We start from the raw sequence: 20,986 nt of genomic DNA on the forward strand, positions 1-20,986 counted from the left end.
ACGCTCCATGAAGAACCGCTTGTTTTGTATTCCTTTGTTCTCACAGCGCAGCAATTTGCCTCCTTTGGCCCTTTCAACGCCAGTAGCGACTCTCAAACATGCATATAGCACCTGAGCAATGCTTTCCGCTCCTGACGCAAATTCACTTGATTCCGAAGAGCTCGCCGAGCACAGACGCTTCGCAGCCGCCATTTTGAGCGTCGCTGAATCAGGAAAAAAAAAAAAAAAATATGGCACGGATATGATGCTTTATGCCATGCGACTTTTTCTACTCTCGCTCGGCTGCTCTGAGCGGAGGAAAAATCCTTCTTCTCTACCATTGGAAGCCAGTGATTCTACTCCTGCTCTCCCACTGGAGGACGCCCGCTTGTCTGAGTTAAGTGTGGTGTTGTTTTTACTGTACTTTGTATTGTTTACTATTTTTTTTCTTTACGACTGCGGCACCAACACGGTGCCCGCCCAATACTATGGTGCCTAGAATATACTGGCTAGTGTGACGAGCGCCCAAGCTTCCCTATGGGCGCCATTTGCAATGAAAACAGAAAAATGCCAAAGAGAAAGCGGCAGTGCAGAGAAGACTTGCTTTGTTGGCAAACGAGGCTACCGCTAGAACAAGGAGCATACTATTTTCATGTTCACTGCACCATCTGATATGCTATGTACGCATCCTGCAGAATGGAAACGAAACATCGATAGAAATGACGGAAGGTAAGCGCCAATTGCTTTAGTTTGCAAGAAACATTTTTAGAGCATGCAGTTATATTCACAGAGGTGGAAACTTGGGCGAGTCGGGTGCTCCATGACATGAGTGTGTAGCGTAAAGAAGGAAGCACAAGAAAATGTACACAATCAGGCGCTACACACAGCACTTGTGTTGTGTACGTTTTCTGTGTCCCTTGTCCTTTTGCGCTACACACTCATGTCATGGATGCAGTTATATATTGGGCGCATATATGTTTCACCGCGCGTTACCAACGAGCTTCCCCCCCCCCCCCCCCCCCCCCCCCCCGTGATGAACCGGCCGCGTCTCGTGCCTATTGTGAATCTGAGGAAAAAAAAACAAACTTCGTCAGCCTCTTTATTCAAAAGATGGTTACTTTGGCAAAGCCTGGTGTGCAATTATAGACCGCAATGTACCTTAAACCATGTAAGCAGACCTCGTTTGTGCTCTGCTGTTCATGTAATTCTGCCACATGCCTGGTTTGTTATTACACATATATAAAAGGAGTGTTGCGCGACTTTGTTTCCTTTGTTTTTCACATATACAATATATAAAACTGTGCGTACGTGTTTACTTGTCAGCAAGTGTACTGTGCACAGAAAGAACCATGCATATATACATGCCAATACAACTGAAGCATTTCACTTTATTCCAAAAATTACAAATATATTTTATATCAATAAAAGCCTATGTTTTAATAGTTGTTAGTATAGAAATTCCGTGTTTCCCTTTGTGAGCATGGGATGCCCGAAGTTGCGCTAACTACGCAGAAGCCTTCACAAGCGAGAAGCGTTAAATATGTGCGCTGCTTCCAGTCCAAGACTCAAAACACACCTGAATCTTGTAGTTAGCGGCTTCAGTTATAGCTGGGGGTCTGCTGCGACTTAATGAGGGCTAAAATGCAGCGCGAGCAGTCCTCTTGCCAAAGATATGACAGCGCGGTAGGCTGCGGGCAGCGCAGCTGGTACCCACCCAGTTTGCTGCGCGGCCGCCGGCATTCATCGCTCGCGGTGCCACCCGGGAGGCCACGGTCAGCACACTAGCCAATATATTCTAGGCACTATACCCAATACGAAGGGTAGAGTCAATAAATCATCATCATCATCAGCAGCACTTTCGAAGTGCTCTCGAGTGTACCTGCTCTCCCACTCGAATTCACCATATGGAGGGAGTGCATGGCAAGTGCTTGAAGCCTAGTCATAAAAAAAACAAAAGGGAGCGAGGCGGTCTCCACATGATTAGACCACCTGATAGCGTGCGGTGATATCTACTACCGCTGCGCATCGCAAATGCGCGAATCGGGGCCGCGTGGGGTTTCGGCACCGGGGAATCGGCACATTAGCCTTGTAGGAAGAAAAAAACTACATTAGCCCATGCTCGCCACAGCAAACAGCCGCGCGCATTAAAACATACCGACATCAAAACATAGGGACAGCCTGGGAGAGTGAAAAAGCGGGGGAGGGAACGACTTCCTGGCGCTTATCTTGCGAAGGTTGGCCGCGTGACATCACGCTCTCTCCTTAGTTTTTTCACCTCTGTGGTGTTGACGCGTCACCCGCCGCCGTCTTCGACGTGGTGTTGCTCGGCTTGGCTATGCTCGTCTCGCAAATCGTTTAGTTTGCGAGTTGACACTAACTTTCCGCAGCTGCCGCTGCGGTAATTGAGGTTCCTTAAAGTACTCCCACCGTGGTAATGGCCACGCATGCGCAGATGGCGCCCACCAAATCCGGTAAACTGTAACCTAAACACGGTAACGATATGCTATATCTCTTTATTTTGAGATGGCGCAAATTGTGCACAAAGAAAACAGCTTTAAACGAGGCCCAAGATGGTGGCAATCAGCCGAGTGCAACGCCGGCAATGCCCGTGGCGCGCGGGAATTTTGAACAAAAATTCTCTTTTGGGGGGGGGGGGGGGGGGGGCATTTCGGGGCTGCTGTGACTTGTTGAAAGCCGATTTTATCGCACTTCCTGACCGAATTCAGCGTTAATAATTGGAGTGCATGTTTTTGAAAGGATAAATTGTTCAAAATTTTTTTTCGCTCAATTTTTGTTCAAAATCGATTTTCGACCATTCTAAAACTCGCGTCTCCTCTTCAAGGGCCACTGTCCAGGGAAGGACCTTTTAGGCGAAGGAGCCCAGTGTTTCGATCAGGTACCGGAGATAGCCTGTGCAAAATGCTACAGTCACACGCGCACCGCAAAGCAACGAAAATGCAAATCAAAGCTCTCTCATGCTCTCCTTCGGAAAGCCAGCTTCCCCGTTCCCTGCGCTGGCCCGTCGAGCCGCAGCAATGACGTATTTCCCGAAAACGACGTCCATTGGTCCGTCTCGCTGTCTGAGGGTGAAGGATGGGTGTCTACCGCTCGGTGCGCGCTTTTCCCTCGCCACGGCCCGACTGAATTCAGAGGTGCGTGCTCCCTCGCCCATTTTTTTTTTTTTTCCGTGCAGGCGGAGTGCCACGCCCCACCTCCCACCAAACACGGAGGAGGAAGGGGAATTTGTCTTGCGGAGGCTAGACGACTGGGTAGGAGAGTGAAAAACCTTTGCGAGGGAACGGAAGGAGATAGACACGACAGAATCTGGTGATTGGGGTGGCTGTAACTGCGTTATCATGAGCATTTTGCGGCCTTGCATTCTGGAGGCAAAGTTTCACAGTCACCGGGGAAGAAAATATTCTCAACCGGAGGGTGGACAGTGGGCCTTTAATAACTATACGGCTGTTATTTTTAAGATTTTTGCTATTGCAAGTCTTCTAGCTGAAAGCTTGCAACTTAGACGCAGTTTCCTTTAATGGCCGCGGGTGCTGCCACTATTATACACCTAGGTGTCTCACATCGAGGCACCCTATATATACATCCGAATTTTGACCAGTCAAAACCAGCATTTTTTTATACGTGGGGCCTATAGGAAATTTCGCAACTGGTAGTATCAAAGAGCTCTGCTGAGGCTGGCATCAGTGCGTTTTTAATTTTCAGTAAACTTGTGGCATTTTTTTTTCCTCCATTAACACTAATAACAGCCTTTGACTATTTTAAACTGCAGAATATGATTATAAATAGCTTTTTGTTGGGAATTATTCGTTTATGCTCATTATCATCAGCAGCTACATTTTTGAGCCTCTTCACTCGTCAGGGGGATCTGAAATAATCGGGAAAAACCTGGAAAATTCGAGGGTTTTGAAAATAGTGGTTTACTAGACACCCTGAATTGGCAGTGTGTTGAAATTCACTAGGTACATGTGGGGTCCAGCAAAAACATGAGGCACCGCTGGCAAGAGTCAGTGAAGTGAAGGAGGAAAAGGCTACCTTTCAATGCTGTCTATCCTCCCGAAGGCACTGCTGACCAGTGCCCAGGAATTCATTGAGAATCAAAGAACATGCACAAGATAGAAGCTCGTGGTGGTGCTTGAGTGCATCAAAACATTATACTATGTTTGATACCCGTGTCACACGAGCAATTTTAATGCCCAGTGAGTCTATGGAGATGGAACTCAATGGGGCCACTGCCACACGGTGGTTTTCAATGACGATTGAACTCGATCGACATTGACTCAGTGAGGTTCGCGAATGACCATTGAAATGCCAAGGAACATTGAGAGCAGCGCCGCACTCACCCTAAGGTGAAAAACAAGACATAAACTTTAGAATTAATTTATTTATGTCAAAATTGAATCTGACGCTGGTCTACAGTGGCTGCAGTGTTCGTCCTTTGCGACCCTACATGTGCTTCTAATGGTACGAACGCAGCCAAGACCAAACTGCATTGCTGACGCAAAATGAATGCGGCACATTGTTTGTCGTCGTTCCGCCGTTGCTTTCTGAAGGAACTTTCATTTAATAGCATTTAGTGCGACATCATTTTATTCTGATTCACTTGATATCTTTACTGGGTGTTATTACCCGCTGATGACATTGCCTTGCTAAGCAACTCGGGGGATGAACTGCAAATAATGATTGATGACCTAGACAGAAAAAGTAGAAAGGTAGGCTTGAAAATAAATATGCAGAAGACTAAGGTAATGTTCAACAGCCTCGAAAAGGAACAGCAGTTTACATTAGGTAGCAAAATACTGGAAGTAGTAGGCGAATATGTCTACTTAGGACAGGTAGTAACCGCAGATCCGGACCATGAAAAGGAAATAACGAGAAGAATAAGATTGGGAGGGAGCGCATTTGGCAAGCACTCGCAGATTATGACTAGCAGCTTACCGGTATCGCTCAAGAGGAAAGTATACAACAGTTGCATCTTGCCTGTACTCACTTATGGGGCTGAAACGTGGAGGCTAACCAAGAGAGTTCTACTTAAGTTGAGGACAACCCAGAGGGCTATGGAACGAAAAATGGTAGGGGTAACATTAAGAAATAGAAAGCGTGCAGAGTGGGTCAGAGAAATAACTCAAGTTACCGACATTCTAGTGGAAATTAAGAAGAAGAAATGGACATGGGCAGGACATACAGTGCGAAGAGAAGATAACCGATGGTCGCTGAGGGTAACAAACTGGATTCCAAGGGAAGGAAAGCGTAGCAGGGGGCGGCAGAAAGTTAGGTGGGCGGATGAGATTAAGAAGTTCGCAGGGGTCAAGTGGATGCAGCTAGCACAGAACCGGGTTTAGTGGAGAAATATGGGAGAGGCCTTTGCCCTGCAGTGGGTATAATCAGGCTGATGATGATAATGATGATGATGATTACCCGTGGCACCATCTGTCGGATGACTTGCTCACTACTTGAAATTTGCATCATCTCGTTGACCCTCACTCAGTGTGCATTGTGACAGAGGTAATAATCTATTAAGGCCAAACTTGGTGTTGAGTTATGAAGGACACGCTCAAATTTGTTGCTCAGTGTTATTTTTGCCACTTCAGAGATATGGGCAAAAACCAATTATTGAAAGGCATTTGGCCTGAAAGCATGCTAAACAAATTGCATTATTACTGCTCTCTAAGCTGCTCCAGAATGCTTGAGCCTCCTTTTACCTCCATTTTTTGTAAAAATGAAGCTGCCCTTCTGCTCAGTGGTTACCATGAACCCAAGGATGTGTGATCGACCGCGTTTTGGGGTGGCACTCTTGTACTATGTGATGCGAGTGCGTGTTTCAGTCCGGAGCCCTCCACTATGGTGTTCCTCATAGCCTGAGTCGCTTTGGGACATTAACCCCCCGCACAAAAATTGTACAGCAATTCCATTATATATTTACTCTATGTTGATGACCTGCAAATACATGCTCCAGCATACCAATCTCAGAGGCAAATTACATTGAATAAACTTTCTGCTTAGGCAGGCAGAAATGGAATTCACTACACAGGAAACTGTGGCTCTCTTTTTCTCACTGAAAAGTGAGCTTCAGACCACTCCCACCTCGTATCTGAATATACCAAGAGCACACATTTCTAGACTTGACTGAATAAAAAGCTGACATTCCTAGCTCACATATACAGTTTGCTGAGGTGCAGTACTGCATTGCCTGGTAGGTTTGCCTGGCACTATGCTAGTGGGCCATTTAAATGAGGCTGCAAATGGAACTTGATGAATGTATTGCAATTTGAACCTGACACAAGACTGTATTACAGTTTTACACATTGGCGATAATGCTGGAAAAATTGCTCTACTATTCTTCAGCACTCTTGAGCCAAGAAATGATTTCGCATTAAAAAGATGTTCTCGTAAATGCTGGGGCTCTTGATGCCGTGTGGAAATTTACTCATGTTCATAGCCAATCGTACTTGAAAGGACTCGAACCAGTTCACAACTTAGCCTCGCTGTAGTGGCTACTTCATTTTAATACCTTCATTACATAAGGGGTGGGCCACACGGAAATGAAAAACACAATAGGTAACAGATAAGTAAGTTATACAAATATACGATTTTCACTAAGCAAGTACACGCGTGATTATTTTGTGAAACAAAGATGGGCATGTGATAGCAGCAAGTTCTTGAGGACAGTTGATTCAGTCGTTCGCAATCCGGGGGAAAGATGATCAAGAAAATGTAGTGGTGTGGGTGCGAGGTCGTGATGCTGCTGATGGCCGGTGCAGAGGGAGATATGTGGTGGGGGTGCACAGATTAAGGTTCCTGTCGTAGCTCGGAGCAAAAAAAACTTGTGAAACAAACTAGCAATGTAGCGACAATGAGCAAGGGTGGGTAGGTTGGACTGCAATTTTAAGGATGGTATGCCGATATCAAAAACATATATGAATGAATGAATCTAGTTGCTCGGTTTTGAACTGCTTCAGTTGAATTACAGAGATATGCTTGTTTCGGAAATCAAATGGTAGATGCATATTCTAATTTTAATTTTGATCTAACTAGGATGTTGTAGTGGTTACGGTGCTCGACTTCTGGCAGACGAAGAAGCCGGTCCTCATAGCACAGCTTCGCAGCGACGACGCCAAAAAGCGTGGCTACAGGTCGAGTTGGACAGGCAACTATGGTGGATAGCTTCTGATACGTCAGCAGAAAGCTACGTTTCGAATAGGTTCCGCTCACTATGTAAGAATGGAAAGGTGTCTCAACGAGTGCTCCTCAACAGCAAGAAAATGCAGAAATATTGGGGAAGTATAGATTGAGACGGAAAATGAACCATTCATAAAGCTCAGCCAAAATGAGTAAATAGTCAAAAAAATAAGATTCATATTTTCTTATAATCCTCAGTGTGTTTGCCAGTAGTTCTCGTGACCGGGTTTCTTAGCACGTTAGAATCATTGAAAATTGCCACAATTCGCTTGCCACCAGGCCGATAAAGAGTGGATGCCTGTATTGATCGGTCATCCGTTATTTGTTAACCTGTCGAACTGAAAAACATTTGGGGAATTTAGTCCCCAACGGGCAGCTTTTCTGAGCAGTGGTGTGGACGGCGGTGAGTGGTCGCAGTTACTTCGTTATGGAGGGCTGAGCTGAACAGAATCTGATCACTATAAGCTTCATTACAGACAGTAACCAAAATAAATTTCAAATACTTCCCTAAGTGTGAAACTGTCTCAAGCACAACAAAAAAGCTCGCGCAGGCTTGTTTTGTGAATCGGTCCACATGCTACACTGAAACTGCATACATATTGCGCTTGTAATTAACCTTATGCAATTCATTGGGCACAAATGACGTTTTATTGTCAAAGAGCAAGAAACTCTAAAATTGGTGTCACTGGGGGGCGAAAGAGCCTATATGCACGGCTTACATGACCAACTGCACGCAAATTAGACTTCGAACGCACATTTTCAGGAACGCTTCTGACATTCCCAACGCCTAGTTGATGGCAGCCCCGCGAAAAGCTCAAAGGCAAAATGTTCGGCGATACTTCAGACATGTGGCTGAAGCTGCGCGATGTGGTGTCGGAGGAGTAATTTCTCTGCGTGCTTTCCTCTGCGTACATACAGGTCTTTATTTGGCGCATCCTCTGAGGACCGTCGAGTGGCCCGTGAAAATTATGCCGTTTCTTTGGCATAATTTTCTTTTTCTTTCCTTCCTGACTTGCAACAGGTGTGCAGAGAAGTCTGGAAACTTTGTTCGCACTAGATCTTTTTCAAGACACTGTTGCCGTGGAGCACTTACGAGTAGATGGCCCTTAGATAGCTTCCCGTGGCACGAGATGAGGCTCTAAATGCTTCTCACATAAAAAGTCTGAAGGTTGGAGCAAACATTCCTTACGTGGGATGACATTCCTTCAAACCTTCATTCTTCATCCTTTGATGCCGAAAACAGCGACAACGTTTCTTTGTCAGACTTGTAGCCTGTGGTGCATCGCGGAGCATAGCACTTTTGTCCCATCGTCAAAGCACCGAAGCACCGGTGACAGCATCATACACACCCACAATCAAAATGCGGTCATGGTTGAGGGAAAAAAACTATACAGACCGAATTAGAAGACTGTGCCGAACAAAACTTGCATTTATTAGCACGTTCACTGCAAGCAGACGACAACGACGCGAACGGCGGTAGCGCCCGCATGTCTGCGTTGCGGCCTGGCGGCCGGCAGCGGAATTGCGAGACTTCTGGTGCAACATTCGCAGCACAGGACAAGCGGCGTCGTTGATACACTTTTCTATTTTTAAACCGTGGTTCCGCCCAATTCGAGCGCTGGGCGAGCAAAATGGGAGAGGGGCTCCCTCTCACACCGGCTCAGACATGCTGTTCTTTTTTCTTGTATGTAGAATTTTATAAACCGAATAACTCTCGTTTCTGCGTGCCGATTTTTGCAATTCTTTTTTAACTGGCGTCGGCACGATGCAAAGAACCTAGAGGTTGGCTGGAATTAGCGACCTGACGTCACTGTGCCCCTTTAGCACCCTTGACTCTATGAGAGTTTTTAGCACTAGAGCACTGCACGGGCTTGACTTTGCGGCCCGTGCCCGGCTCGGGTCCATGGCTTTAAGCCCGGGCGTGCACCGCAAAATCAGGCCCGTGCAGTGCTCTAGTTAAAAACCCTTCTAGAGTTAAGGGTGCTAAAGGGGCACAGTGACTTTCGTCAGGTCGTTAATTTTAGCCAACCTCTATGCTTTTTGCAGCAAGCCCGGGGCCGGCCCGAGCTGACACAAAGCAGGCCCGCACCAGGCTTGTGCTAAAAAGACTCGGCCCGGTCTAGGCTCAGCAATCAGTCCGCAAGGAATCCTTGAAAATGTAAAGTTAAGGCGAGAAAAAAAACCCTTAAGGCTTTTTTTATTCCAGCATTAATGACCTAGTCCTGATTGACATGCAACAATATATGACAGGGTCCTACCTAAATAATGCGGAACAAAAATTCCAAGCACAAAGAAGGAGAAAAATTTTCAAAAAACTGCATGGAGTTTAACTTTGTCATTGAAAAAGCGTGAGACTGCACTACCAAGGCTCTTATTTGGGGTTGGTTGTGAGAAATCGATGTAGTGGCTACGGCACCTTTTGTATGAGTCTTCCACGTGTGTTAGCCACCATGTCCGAAGCGAGATTGCAGTAAACTTACCAGTAATATTGTATGTGCAAAGAGGTGTGATTAATTCTCTGTTGTCTCAATTGCTGGATTAGCGGTGGTAGGTATGCTGTTCACATCTTTTTTCGTATGGTCATGACAGTATTTTATGTGTAATATATAATATACTGCTATGAATGTACTTTTGATCTAAGCAAAGCACTTCTATCTTAGCCCTGCATAGGATGTTAATACTGTTAAATAAATAATACTGCTTAAATGGTACATAATCAGAAATCAAGATCGGAAAAACGTGACAAAATATTTTTCTGAGTAGAAGAGGGCACTGTTAAAGACTGGCCAGAGTAAATGCTTCTGGCATGTCAGTTAAAGCTATTGTGCTCATGCATGTTTAAGAGCTATAGATTATAGGGATTTTAAATGTGACTCCTTATTATCTACATGGGAAAATTAATATCATTCCCACTGAATGACATCTGTTCAGTTAATGTTATTTTTTCAACGCGCTGCTACACGACCAATACTAATGCCGTGTGCAAATGATGGCAATTACGATGGATACCTTCAATATGTTACGAAAATCATAAGCGCTGTGAATGAAAGCAGCCTTTAAATTCATTCATGACTCGTAACCAACGAAGTTAGTGACTGCGCCGGTGGTGTTTGTTTACGTAAGGTTAGGGAAGGTGGGCATGTCAGTGTGAAAAGCACACAAATTGTTTCAACAACGTACACTTTGCACACTAATCCAAGTGCAACATGTAAAATAGGCAGCCTTTAGTGTATTTACCAACGAATTGCCCGATGATGTAGCGCACCACAGTCCCGTCGAGTCTTGTCTTAGCAAGATAGTTTGCTCGGCGTAAATGTTTGTCGAAAAATGCGGGACCCCAGCCTCATCAAGAAAGCAGACGACAAAATCGCATCACTTGCCGTATGCCATGACCTTACGAAAATGGTGCTGCCCTCGAGAGCGGTGGACGATGGTTCTTTGGCCGTGCGCCCTGGTCGTCGCTAGGCATTCGCATCGAAGCCACAGCAGACGGCGCTTTGGAAATAGTCAATTGCCTCTTTGTGGAACTGCCTTACTATTATTCACAATAAATGGAATAGCAGCGGAGCTACGTACAGCTAGAAGCAATATGAAAGGGAACACGGGACTGCGCTGTCAACAAGTGAGAACAATCGGCAGTGGTAAATGCGCATGCAAAGTAAGTGCATTGCTTCTAGCTGTCCATACAGCACGAGATCGGATGAGCTGCCTCACATTGGCCCTGTGGCTGCTATCGCTCTGGTTACTTAACGATCCTCATTATTTATACAAGCGCGAATTATAGATCAACTTCAGACTGTGGCAAAGGGGAACCGCTTTGCCTGTGCTGAGTGCAGTGACTGGTTGGCTGGTAGCGATCCTCTTTGGGATGTTTCACATAATTTAATGACTAGCTACAAAATTGTAAATGCACAGTAGTGTTGTAATGCCTTCTCAGTCTCTGGTGTCGAGATAACACATGTCCTCGTTGATCGCATCCAAATGAGTTCCTCATTCGCTACCTAATGTCGTTTTCATAGAATGTCATTATATTTTCTCGTGTGGCAGCAAATGTCATTTTGAATAAATGTCATTCGTTGGAAATGACATTAAAGGGACACTAAAGACAGCCAAAGATGGTATGAAAATCTAATAAACTACATTTGGTGACACGGTCGCCGCATATCCGGCAGCAAAAAATCGAACAATTGCTGAGATATTGCGATAAGAAGTTGAGGTTTTTTCTTGTTCCCGCCGGTCGAATTCAAACTGTGGCCTCCAACTACGTAGTTGGAGTTGAGTGACGCACACTATGACGTAAGCGGAGACTCCGTGATAGCTAGCGAGCCGGCGCGGCCCGCGGCGTCGCATCCCTCAAGGGCCAACTTGGCAACAGCATACTCGCAATGACGGCCTCAGCCGAAATAAATAAAACGATGAAGAGAGTAATTTACCGAGCGATGGGCCCATAAAGGAAGAAAAAAAAACAAACATAGAGCGCTTGTAATGCACAATACTTTACATGTTTCTCAAGCTTTTGCGCTCCTTCTTGCACTGTGTATAAACAAACCGAGCCCTCGGTCATCGCAACGCTTCCTGACATGTTTACATACAAATAAGATTTAGTTACCAGCAAAATAGTGTCCTCGCTGCTGCGCCTGTCAGTTTTGAAGCTTCGTCGCACTTTTTTCCTTCAAGGTTTGTGCTACAGCTCCGTGTTCAGCGAAAATTACGTCCACGGTAGCAGAACATGACCGAAGTGCCGGCGCCACTACATTTGCCAGCGCTGTGAAATTCCACATGTTAAAATGGATCCAGTGCACAATATAGTGCGCATAGGCATCCAGAACATTAGTTGCAAGACGTGAGAGCAGGCAGCATGCGCCGATGATCAAGAAGTTGTAATATTTAGACCGGCAGCAGAAACACTTTACTGTAAATAGGGTCATGACATAAAAACTAAAAATATTTCCAGGGTTCTTGTGGCGCGGCGTAGTCGAGCGGTTAGCGCCGACCGTTACGGAGCAAGCAATAGCGAGTTCGAGTCTTACCGCCTCTGGCAGATTTTTCTTTTTTTTTTTTTTTACAAATAGATTTTTTTAAAATCTTTTGTAATGTATTTCTGGTGCTTCGTTATTTTTAGTCTTTACTTTTTACCCGAAGTCCTTTTTTTCGCCGGGCGACGAGCGCAATATATCGACGCTCTCCTTGGTATGAGCGGCAAATATGCCCCTTTTGTTTACGACGCCTGCAAATTGCACGTTGAAGGTCTTGTTGCCGCAGTATATGTTGGCCAGATGTGCCATGATTTAGTGAACAATTGAATGATAATGCGTTTTCCTTCGGTACTTAGCATATGTATGCTTTTCGTGGCGTACATAGCTGCAGTCAAGCGGTCAGGTCGCAGTCGAAGCGGCAACGGCGGCGATATGTTGGCGCAGAAGTGTGAACGAAGGAGTGTGTCGGCGGTAGCGGATTTCGCTCGCTCGTGCCTCCGAATGCTCAAATGGGAACCATCAAGGCGCATCTGCTGCTCCAAGCTCGTAATTCAGGCGCTGCAGGTTCAAACAAACTATCCGAGTGCGCACGAAATGCCTCGGCCGAAACATAACCAAAACTGAAGTGGGCGCCTGTGGCGCCTCCAAGTATATTTTTGTATTTGCCTTGCAACGTTTACATTGTTTTTTCGCCGTCGTTTACGTATGATAAAAGCGTGTTATCATCTTTGATAAAAAACGTACTACGGCATTCAAACATGCAATGTAATTCGCATTTGTCAGCCTCCGGGATCCCTAGCACGTCACGTGATTTGTAGTTGCGAGCCTCGGCCGTTTGGCTGTGGTGGCGATACCTGTATTTCTGTTATTCTTCTTTACTACCTTATAACAGCTCTGTTTTCAGTAAGAGTGGTCTTTTTGTAATCAGGAACTGGCATGATGCAAACCCACTTTCTTTAGTGTCCCTTTAAATTTGCCGTGCGGCAGGGGTATTATTTGCTTAATCGCATACACAGAGGCTTTCCTCTGCAACTATGCCACAGGAACCTGTGTTATCAAGGGCAGGAAAAGAAAAAAAATCTATTCTATTGAAGCACTCATCGCCGCTCTCCGCATCTTTATGGAGACGGAGAAAAAAAACTGCTGCTTAAAGTGTTGTATAAATATGTGTTTGAATACCCCAAGATTTCCAATGCAATATGCTCTTATTCAATGGCGTTTCTCATAATGTAGAGAGATTTTCTTTCGGGGGTGGGGGGGTGAAGACTGCTGCCGGCCGAGCAGTCGACTAAGTCTTTCTCTAGTGGTGCGTATAAGGCTTCATATGTCCAGTCGTTGGCGGTAACACGAAATTGAATTGATTCAGCAGTGCCTTCTGCTAGTTCTGACGGAGTATACTCATTAATTGGTGGTAACACAAAATTGAATTGATTCAGCAGTGCCTTCTGCTAGTTCTGACGGAGTATACTCATTAATTGGTGGTAACACAAAATTGAATTGATTCAGCAGTGCCTTCTGCTAGTTCTGACGGAGTATACTCATTAATTGGTGGTAACACAAAATTGAATTGATTCAGCAGTGCCTTCTGCTAGTTCTGACGGAGTATACTCATTAATTGGTGGTAACACAAAATTGAATTGATTCAGCAGTGCCTTCTGCTAGTTCTGACGGAGTATACTCATTAATTGGTGGTAACACAAAATTGAATTGATTCAGCAGTGCCATCTGCTAGTTCTGACGGAGTATACTCATTAATTGGTGGTAACACAAAATTGAATTGATTCAGCAGTGCCTTCTGCTAGTTCTGACGGAGTATACTCATTAATTGGTGGTAACACAAAATTGAATTGATTCAGCAGTGCCTTCTGCTAGTTCTGACGGAGTATACTCATTAATTGGTGGTAACACAAAATTGAATTGATTCAGCAGTGCCTTCTGCTAGTTCTGACGGAGTATACTCATTAATTGGTGGTAACACAAAATTGAATTGATTCAGCAGTGCCTTCTGCTAGTTCTGACGGAGTATACTCATTAATTGGTGGTAACACAAAATTGAATTGATTCAGCAGTGCCTTCTGCTAGTTCTGACGGAGTATACTCATTAATTGGTGGTAACACAAAATTGAATTGATTCAGCAGTGCCTTCTGCTAGTTCTGACGGAGTATACTCATTAATTGGTGGTAACACAAAATTGAATTGATTCAGCAGTGCCTTCTGCTAGTTCTGACGGAGTATACTCATTAATTGGTGGTAACACAAAATTGAATTGATTCAGCAGTGCCTTCTGCTAGTTCTGACGGAGTATACTCATTAATTGGTGGTAACACAAAATTGAATTGATTCAGCAGTGCCTTCTGCTAGTTCTGACGGAGTATACTCATTAATTGGTGGTAACACAAAATTGAATTGATTCAGCAGTGCCTTCTGCTAGTTCTGACGGAGTATACTCATTAATTGGTGGTAACACAAAATTGAATTGATTCAGCAGTGCCTTCTGCTAGTTCTGACGGAGTATACTCATTAATTGGTGGTAACACAAAATTGAATTGATTCAGCAGTGCCTTCTGCTAGTTCTGACGGAGTATACTCATTAATTGGTGGTAACACAAAATTGAATTGATTCAGCAGTGCCTTCTGCTAGTTCTGACGGAGTATACTCATTAATTGGTGGTAACACAAAATTGAATTGATTCAGCAGTGCCTTCTGCTAGTTCTGACGGAGTATACTCATTAATTGGTGGTAACACAAAATTGAATTGATTCAGCAGTGCCTTCTGCTAGTTCTGACGGAGTATACTCATTAATTGGTGGTAACACAAAATTGAATTGATTCAGCAGTGCCTTCTGCTAGTTCTGACGGAGTATGGCTGAAAAATCCTAAGCTAGCTGTGTTGTGTACTTTAGTAGGCAAGTGCTCATGTAACCGAGCTGTGTGTCATGCGTTGCAGCGCTCCATAAGACCTGCACTCTAGCAGAGCGCCTTGCGGGGTTTTGCACATTTTCCTTTTAACTTTTTCGCTTGTGTTGTTCAATGCCGAGAGGCGAGCACACCCAAAGTTACTTGGACAAACCACTGAGTGCAGCTGGTTAAACTATCTCTACAAAAGAGCTTTCCCTCATTCGCCATTAACAAATGTACTATTAGTGGTTTATTCATAACCACTTCAATGATTTTAGCGCCGGGATTTCTTCATTTCCGAAAGAACCAGTACACAGCTAGCCAAAGCTAGCCTGGGCTCATACATTCAAGCCTGTACCCGGCCCAGGCCCTCAACTTCAAGCCCGAGCCTAGCCCGGGCCCGGCAAAATAGCAAATTTCAGGCCCGTTCCATGGGCCCGGGCTTTCGAGCTGGCCTGTGCAGTGCTGTTGCAGGGATAAACTCTCAGGCATGGCAGACACAGTTTGCTGCAAAACTCTTTTTCATTACACAATTACTCAAGTTAATTTTAATTATTGGTTAGTGCCAGTGACAATAATACCATATCAGTTTTTGAAAGGAAGAAAAGCCAATGACTGGCCTTTTCCTTGCACTAAGCTACAATTACTTTCGATTTTGTATGGAAAAAAAGTCTAATTCCTTCATTTAAAAAGCTCATATGACATCATGTTCACGGTCTTCAATTCCTCATTAGGACTAACCTACAAAACGCGTTAACTAAAAATCTGTTTAGTGGGTTGATTAGCTAATTAAATGAATAATTAGAACTGTTTTACGGCATATTGTGTCTCTGTTCCTGAGAGTTCCTGCAAATATATATATTTTTTTGCAACTCATTATTTCAGGAATTCTTTAAAGACCGATGGTTCAAAAACAGTGCAGTAGATAAGTGCAATTATGCAGGACAAATGGGAGAAAACAGAGCGGTTATCTCAGTGTTGATCAATTTTTGTTGCCGAATGTTGGGCAGCCTCAGTCTGTGTGGAAAGAATTGCAGTATTTACTCCTACTCTGTAAGTGCAATCACAGCACTGGACTGATAGGGTTCATAATAGGCAGTGTAGTAACAGTTGATACACAAGGACAGGCTCTGCTGGGTTGCTAGCCATGTTGGAATCAGCAGGATAAGTAAGCTGATGAATGTGCTGAATATGTGTGTAATGCTGTAATAATATGTGATGCCATGAGACCACTCCAATCTGCACCGCACTATATTAAAGATGATGGCAACCAGGATAATGCACTCTGTAATCATATTGGTCGTTATGACTCCCTACATGGTGATTGTATTGTACTGATGCATGAAATATTTATTAGGGCATGCATTGTCTTGAAATGTTTGTGTACATGCATGCAGACAAAGACCAGGGACTGTCTCGGATCCAGCGGCTGCGGCGGCGACTTAGCTGCAGCTTTGGCCGTTTATGTAAGTGCCCGTAATACGGCAACATCCTGTGGTTTGTTCTTGTTAAAAGCCTTGCATTTGGAGGTGCTTTTGAATTTTGATTCACCTTCACGCCAATAATTTGCCATTAGGATGTGCATTAAGGTAGCGTTCAGGAAGTGACAAGCACAAGTTGATCATGACACAATGTGACGTGCATGTGCACAATGTCAGTTTTTCGCTTGTGATGGCCAGACTTGCTTTGTAGTCATGCTTACAGAGAAGCCAACAGTCTGAGGACTTGAATACGATTTGTATCATTGCTTGCAAGGTAAATTAGGAGTCATATCTAGAAGCCTGCACACTGACGGCAAAGGAAGGAGCACTCTAAGGGGCCTAGCTATTCTTTTTTGCACCCGTGAAATAGTTATTGCAAGTCGTGACATAATTTTTTACTTATTTGTGAATGAATTGCTGCTTACTGGAAGGTCAGGTGTGCTATTGGCTTTTCTGGCATGCACAACGCTCTCTCTGCTTCATCCATCTTGTAACGGCTGTTCATGGTGCCACTGGATGTGACCTCTCATGCAAAAGCCTGCTTGACCCTACGCCATTTACAAAGTAAAACTCGCCTGTAAAAGCTGTGGTTTCTGAAATTAAAACACTCTGCTTCAAAACTTTGCTTGTCCTGCCACCTATGAGCAGGGTGTGTTTTGAGTGAGGACAGGGCTTCTTTTAACGCAGTGTCATTGTGAATGGGCTTATGGTGCTTTCTTACATTGGATCATCTTGGTGAATGCCCCTCTCTTGGTGCCCTTTTCATGAGGTATTAAACTCATTTTAAGGCCAAAGCCTTTCTTGGTTCATGATCAGCACTTGAAGAAGAAAATCCCTGGGAATCGAACCATTATCCTTTTGTCTTTGTCTAGCGTAAGGATGATAGTAGCGATGACTCTGCAGTTAGTGGTAATGGTAGTAGCGATAGTGATGGGGAAGATTGTAGAGATGACACTGAGTTAAGGATAATAGTAGTGTTGACAATGATGGTGCGCTTAGTTGATGGTGACAGTGATGATGATAGTAGCGATGACAGTGGTGATGCAGTTAATGGTAATAACGATAGTAGCTATGTCGGTGCATTTAGATGATAATGCCAATGATGATGATAGTGATAATCACGAATCAGTTAATGAAAACAGTTCTGTAAAGTGGCTTTTGCCGTTTCCGCTCTTAAGGGGGGATGCTAGGCTAAAGGGTCAACTTTTCAACGGCTGTACCAATTTTCATAAAATTTTCTCGAGTGGCTTACCTTCCTCTTATTAGAATATATTCTAAATTTCATTGCCCTAGCACAAATAGGTAATAACTTGTAGCTGCTATACTGAACAAAGAGGTGTGTCAGCTTAGGAAAACTATCATTTCAAAAACAATGAAGATATACTAATTTTTTGTGATTGAATACCTTCTAGATAGTTCATCGTGCAGGATAAGGAGAATTGCGGGCTTTTTACGGCATTTTTGTAAACATTTCTGCATTTGAAAAACAAACTTCATTTTTTTTGTTGTCATTGTATGTAAGATATCTCAATTTTTTTTAACTTGGAGAGTAATTAGTGATCTCAAAAGTGCCTTATCTTGTTCCCGACAAAAATATAGTCCAGAAATCACCTTGAAAGCCGCTTATAGCAAAAGAGTTTGGAAATCATAGTTTTCCTAAGGTTGTGTTTTCGCAAAAAGTGAGAACTTAGAAAAATGAGTTCAAACATTTCGGAACATGCTGTTTAATTTTCGGACCAAAAATAATTAATCAAAGTGCCCTGTTGCATACATAGGGCCCTCCTCTTCAACTCGACGCTGCTATGTGGCGATTGCTTCGCTTCCTAAAGCTTCTCCGCGTCGAAGACTTTGTTGCAGGCATCTTCCTATCCCACCATCAACCACTCACTGATCGCAACAAACTTGCAGAAGCGCAAGAAAGATAACAAGCAGCATCGAACTTACTAAAGCAGTCTGGTTAGCCAGGCTACTTTTGGCGCAAAAACAGCGTTCGAAGGTCACTTGTCTTGTTTCGGCCAATCCAAGCTTCAGTTTCTGTTTTCCAGCCAATCCGCAATTGCCCGGCCCAAAATAAGGCTTTCCGTTTTTGTTTTTTTTTTTTTAGTTGTGCGCTGTACTCTCGATAGCAGGTCATCTTTGGCTAGAAAGTGCGAAAAACAAACTTTCTAATGTGGCGTTCCACTCCGTGTTCGGTTTCTTGCCCGCTTTGCGGCCGCGCGTTGAAAGCAGTGTTCATAGGCGCTTTCTGCAGCGAACGCGCTCCACCACCTCGTGAAAAAAATTCATTTTATTATTTTTTACGGCGCTGATGGCTACCAAAATTGGTGAGAAGCTTCTTTGATAAATGCAGGATCCAAAATAGCAAAAAATAAAAAACACATTTTTTCTTTTAAAATCGCGATTTTAGCCCCGCATCCCCCCTTAAGCAGACATAAGCTCGCTCAGTCTGCAACGTTTTTTTGCACCTAGAGCTTACCCTACCAGTTTGTAGCTGACTTTGACAATGCTTTTACAAGTTGCTTCAGCTTAAATGAGCGGCATTTGGCGAGCAGTTTGGGTATACTGAGTATGTTGAAAGAACTCCACTGTCAACATGTTGCAGCAGAAATGACTCTTTTTACATGCCCCAGGTGGTCGAAATTTCCGGAGTCCTCCACTACGGCGTCTCTCATAGCCTGAGTCGCTTTGGGACGTTAAGACCCCACAAACCAAACCACAAACCAAATCTTTTGTGCAATAACTATAACAAGAGACGTACATGTGCAGACGCGGAGCCAGCGGAAAGCATAAAATCTGTGGAGCTACCCTCCCATTGCTCCGCTTGCCTTGCATTTTACCTGCGTCAATGTAAAGTTAATGATGATCTTGATTGGATTTTTGCCTCATGGTTTGTATGTCTTCGGATGCATGCTGCTGTCAATGGAGCACATTGGTTTGCTCATTCTATGGAGGAATATTTGCGGGTGGCAAAAATCATGACTTTTCGAGCACAATTTCAATTATGATGCCTAACTTGCTTGAAAGCCGTGAGCAACACTTGGTTTTGGAGAGACAAATTCGTTCATTCGCGTGCATGCTTTGCAACGCACTGTGAGGCACATTTTCACTGAACCCTCCGAGGGCAGAAAGTGAGCGTAATAGAGATTTCGCACCAAACGTGAATAAACACAAATTTCACAGCATTTCTCAATTCCAGCGTCATGTTTTACAAGAACAATGTCACCAGCAGCGATTATTCCCAGAGTTTCCAGCCGTTTTTATGGCTATTTTTATGTAGCCCACAAAACATGCTTTACTGGGCTGTAAATGTCGAGGTTGGCTGCGAATGTTGTGCAGAAGATTTGACACGAGAAAAATAAGTCTAGTGTGCACAGCGGCATGCAGTTTTTGTGCCAAGTTTTGGCTTTAGTTTTGTCCCCATACACCATTTGGGCTGCTTCGGGTTGTGGCGGGTTTGATGGGGAGTGGCCTTCCACCCTCCCGCCACTTCGCTCCGTGGATGCAGCGTCCTCGCTTGCGACCCAAAGGGCAGGGAGGACAAAGCGTTATTTATTGCACTTGCAAATAATACAGAGCATGCCTGGTTAGCTATACAACAAGTTTTCCTTGAAAGAACAAGGGCTTCTGACTCACTGGCTGGGGAGATGGGAATGCGACTTCAGTAGCAAACATTTTCACGTGATGGAAATATGGTGGCCGGGATCTCCTGTGTGCGCCACATTCTTCGGTCAAAGCCATAAAGCCATACCACAGTGTCTGCCGTGGGAGGTGGCGAAAGCATGCGGCATTTACCAATCACTTCACTTTCAGTGTTTGGAACAAGATGTCGAGTGGCTATGCACGATGGGTCCTCTCGTGTGCGCCGCATACTCTATGCCAGCCTCCCTTCAGCTTCTGCCGTGAGAGGTGGCGGTAGACGACCGCTTGCGTTGCCGGCTAGATACAGAAGCTTTGTGTAGTCTTCTCGCGGGAGTCTGCGTAGACATCTTGCTGGCATACCCGTCGCTGTTTCCGCTTCCCCCAAGGGGAGGTAATTTGCCTTCCTCTTCCAGTAGGCGCTGCCACGACGCCCGCTGGTGGTGGTCTGGAATCCAATCGGCGCTGGTGTGGAGGAGCAACCGATTCCTTCATGGAGTGTTGAGGCGCGTTTGTGAATATGGGCGTAAGCTGAGCCGCGAGGATTTCTTGCTCGAACTCCAAAACACTCCAGCCTTCAAAAACTTGCGACCTTTGGCAACCTCCTAACACCGCCCAAGGCTCCAAGAATGATTTTCTGTTGCTCACTGGTGTCTGAACAAAATGCCATCGCTCTACTGAGGATCAAAATCTGAAAAGACCACGAAGATACCCAGCAGGGTGTCTAGCAATGGGAAAACTGGAAATTGTCAGAGAAATTTTATGCACCGGGAAAAATCAGGAAAATGTCAGGGAAACCATCAAAAATTTTGCCAAGTCG

General features: G+C 44.5%; 1 protein-coding gene across 3 annotated transcripts in view; it reads left to right on the forward strand.

Annotated features, from left to right (window-relative positions):
- The window catches only part of LOC146207034 (cyclin-dependent kinase 14-like), a 222,876-nt gene that overhangs the window by 15,122 nt on the left and 186,768 nt on the right, over positions 1-20,986 (forward strand). For 2 of the 3 annotated variants that reach the window (XM_084592665.1, XM_084592597.1), the window contains exon 2: positions 16,447-16,515. The exons of the other annotated variant lie outside the window; for it this stretch is intronic. In XM_084592665.1, the coding sequence (XP_084448791.1) occupies positions 16,447-16,515 (69 nt within the window). The remainder of the gene's footprint in view (positions 1-16,446; positions 16,516-20,986) is intronic. 3 annotated transcript variants of the gene reach the window in all.

The sequence above is a fragment of the Amblyomma maculatum genome, chromosome 1 (genome assembly GCF_055883805.1).
Source record: "Amblyomma maculatum isolate TAMU_Amacu chromosome 1, ASM5588380v1, whole genome shotgun sequence".
Taxonomy (NCBI): Eukaryota; Metazoa; Arthropoda; class Arachnida; order Ixodida; family Ixodidae; genus Amblyomma; species Amblyomma maculatum.